At 39.0% G+C, this 2,207-nt stretch overlaps 1 protein-coding gene across 1 annotated transcript; it reads right to left on the bottom strand.

Moving 5' to 3' along the window:
• Positions 1-871: 871 nt before the first annotated feature.
• LOC108314371 (NADH dehydrogenase [ubiquinone] 1 beta subcomplex subunit 4-like) lies at positions 872-1,349 on the bottom strand. The gene has a single exon (XM_037743733.1). The coding sequence runs from the start codon at positions 1,318-1,320 to the stop codon at positions 934-936; it is 387 nt and encodes a 128-aa protein (XP_037599661.1). The 5' UTR covers positions 1,321-1,349; the 3' UTR covers positions 872-933.
• Positions 1,350-2,207: the final 858 nt, after the last annotated feature.

Below are 2,207 nucleotides of genomic sequence, written 5' to 3'. Positions count from 1 at the left end.
TGCAAAAGAACAGAAGTCATAACAAACAGTCTCTCAGACCACAGTGCAATCAAATTAGAACTCAGGATTAAGAAAGTAACTCAGAACCACACAACTTCACGGAAACTGAACAACTGGCTCTTGAATGTTGACTGGATAAACAATGAAATGAAGGCAGAAATAAAGATGTTCTTCGAAACCAACGGGAATGAAGACACAATGTACCAGAATCTCTGAGACACATTTAAAACAGTGTCTAGAGGAAAATTTATAGCAATAAATGCTCACATGAGAAGCAAGGAAAGATCTAAAATCGACACCCTATCATCAAAATTGAAAGAGCTAGAGGAGCAAGATCAAAAAAATTCAAAAGCTAGCAGAAGACAAGAAATAACTAATATAAGACCGAAAATGAAGGAAATAGAGACACAAAAAAAACCTTCAAAAAAAATCAGTAAATCCAGCTGTTTTTTGAAAACATCAACAAAATTGACTGCTAGCCAGATTAATAAAAAAGAAAAGAGAGAAGAATCAAATAGATGCAATAAAAAATGATAAAGAGGGTATCACCACAGATTCCACAGAAATACAAACTACCATCAGAGATTACTACAAACAACTCTATGCACATAAAACAGGAAACCTGGAAAAAATTGATAAATTACTGGACACTTGCATCCTCCCAAGCCTAAACCAGGAAGAAGTCAAAACCCTGAATAGACCAATAACAAGGGCTGAAGTTGAGGCAGGAATTAATAGCCTACCAACAAAAAAAAGCCCAGGTCCAGACGGGTTCACAGCCAAATTCTACCAGACATACAAAGAGGATCTGGTACCACTCGTTCTGAAACTATTCCAAACAATCCAAAAAGAGGGAATCCTTCCCAAATCATTTTTTTTAATGATTAATAGATGATTTATTTGAGGTAATACATGTAGTCACCATTGCCAGACTTAATATGAGAGATTAAATGTTCGATCCAATTTTCCTTCCCGGATAAGTTTTTCTTTCTTATCCCTGTCAGTTTTGAGAATATAATACCACAAGATGAGGGGCCCAACTCCAAACACAGCTCCCAGTAGTGAGGTTTTAGGAGTGGCTCTGCAATTAGGATAGACGTTTGCTCTTGCATAGGCCCAACAAACCAAGGCAGGATTTACGACGAGTCCTCGGCGGTGGGGGTCGTTGTACTGAAGCAGGTACTCTCGTTTCAGCCGGGCTCTAATGGCCAACCGCTCGACTTGCGCCCGCCGGGTTTCCAGAGATATGTCATATTCGGCTGGGTCGAGGGTCTGGGGCAGAGTGGCGAAGTGCGACGGTTTATACTTTGGGAACGACATCTTGGCACCCCAAGGCACAACCGCCTTCCCAAATCATTTTATGAGATCAATATCATCCTGATACCAAAACCCAGCAGAGACACAACTGAAAATTTCAGGCCAATATCCATGATGAATACAGATGCAAAAATCTTCAATAAAATACAGGCAAACCAATTGCAACAGCACATCAAACAGCTTATCCATTACAATCAAGTAGGCTTCATCCCAGGATGCAAGGCTGGTTGAACATGTGCAAGTCTGTAAATGTAATCCCCCATGTAAACAGAACCAAAGATAAAAACCACATGATTATCCCAACAGATGCAGAGACCTTCAACAAAATTCAACAGCCCTTTATGCTAAAAACTATCAATAAACTAGGTATCAACTGGACATATCTCAAAATAATAAAAGCTATTTATGACAAACCCACAGCCAGCATCATACTGAATGGGTTGGAAGCATTCCCTTTGAATTCTGGCACTAGACAAGGATGACCTCTCTCTCCACTCCTATTAAATATAGTATTGGAAGTTCGAGCAAGAGCAATCAGGCAAGAAAAAGAAAAGGTATTTAATTAGGAAAGGAGGAAGTCAAATTGTCTCTTTGCAGATGACATGATTGTATATTTAAAAGACCCCAACGTCTCAGCCCAAAATCTCCTGAAACTGATAAGCAACTTTGGCAAAGTCTCAGGATACAAAATCAATGTGCAGAAATTCCAGGTATTCCTATACGTCAATAACAGACTTAAAGAGAGCCAAATTAAGAATGAACTGCCATTTACAATAGCTACAAAGAGAATAAAATACCTAGGAATACAACTAACAAAGGATGTAATGAACGTCTTCAAGGAGAACTACAAACTACTACTCAAGGCAATAAGAGAGGACACAAACAGATGG

The sequence above is a fragment of the Cebus imitator genome, unplaced genomic scaffold, assembly GCF_001604975.1.
Source record: "Cebus imitator isolate Cc_AM_T3 unplaced genomic scaffold, Cebus_imitator-1.0 Scaffold150, whole genome shotgun sequence".
NCBI classification, from domain to species: domain Eukaryota; kingdom Metazoa; phylum Chordata; class Mammalia; order Primates; family Cebidae; genus Cebus; species Cebus imitator.
Note: the sequence above shows the minus strand (reverse complement) of the source record. Positions and strands in the feature narration are given on the sequence as shown.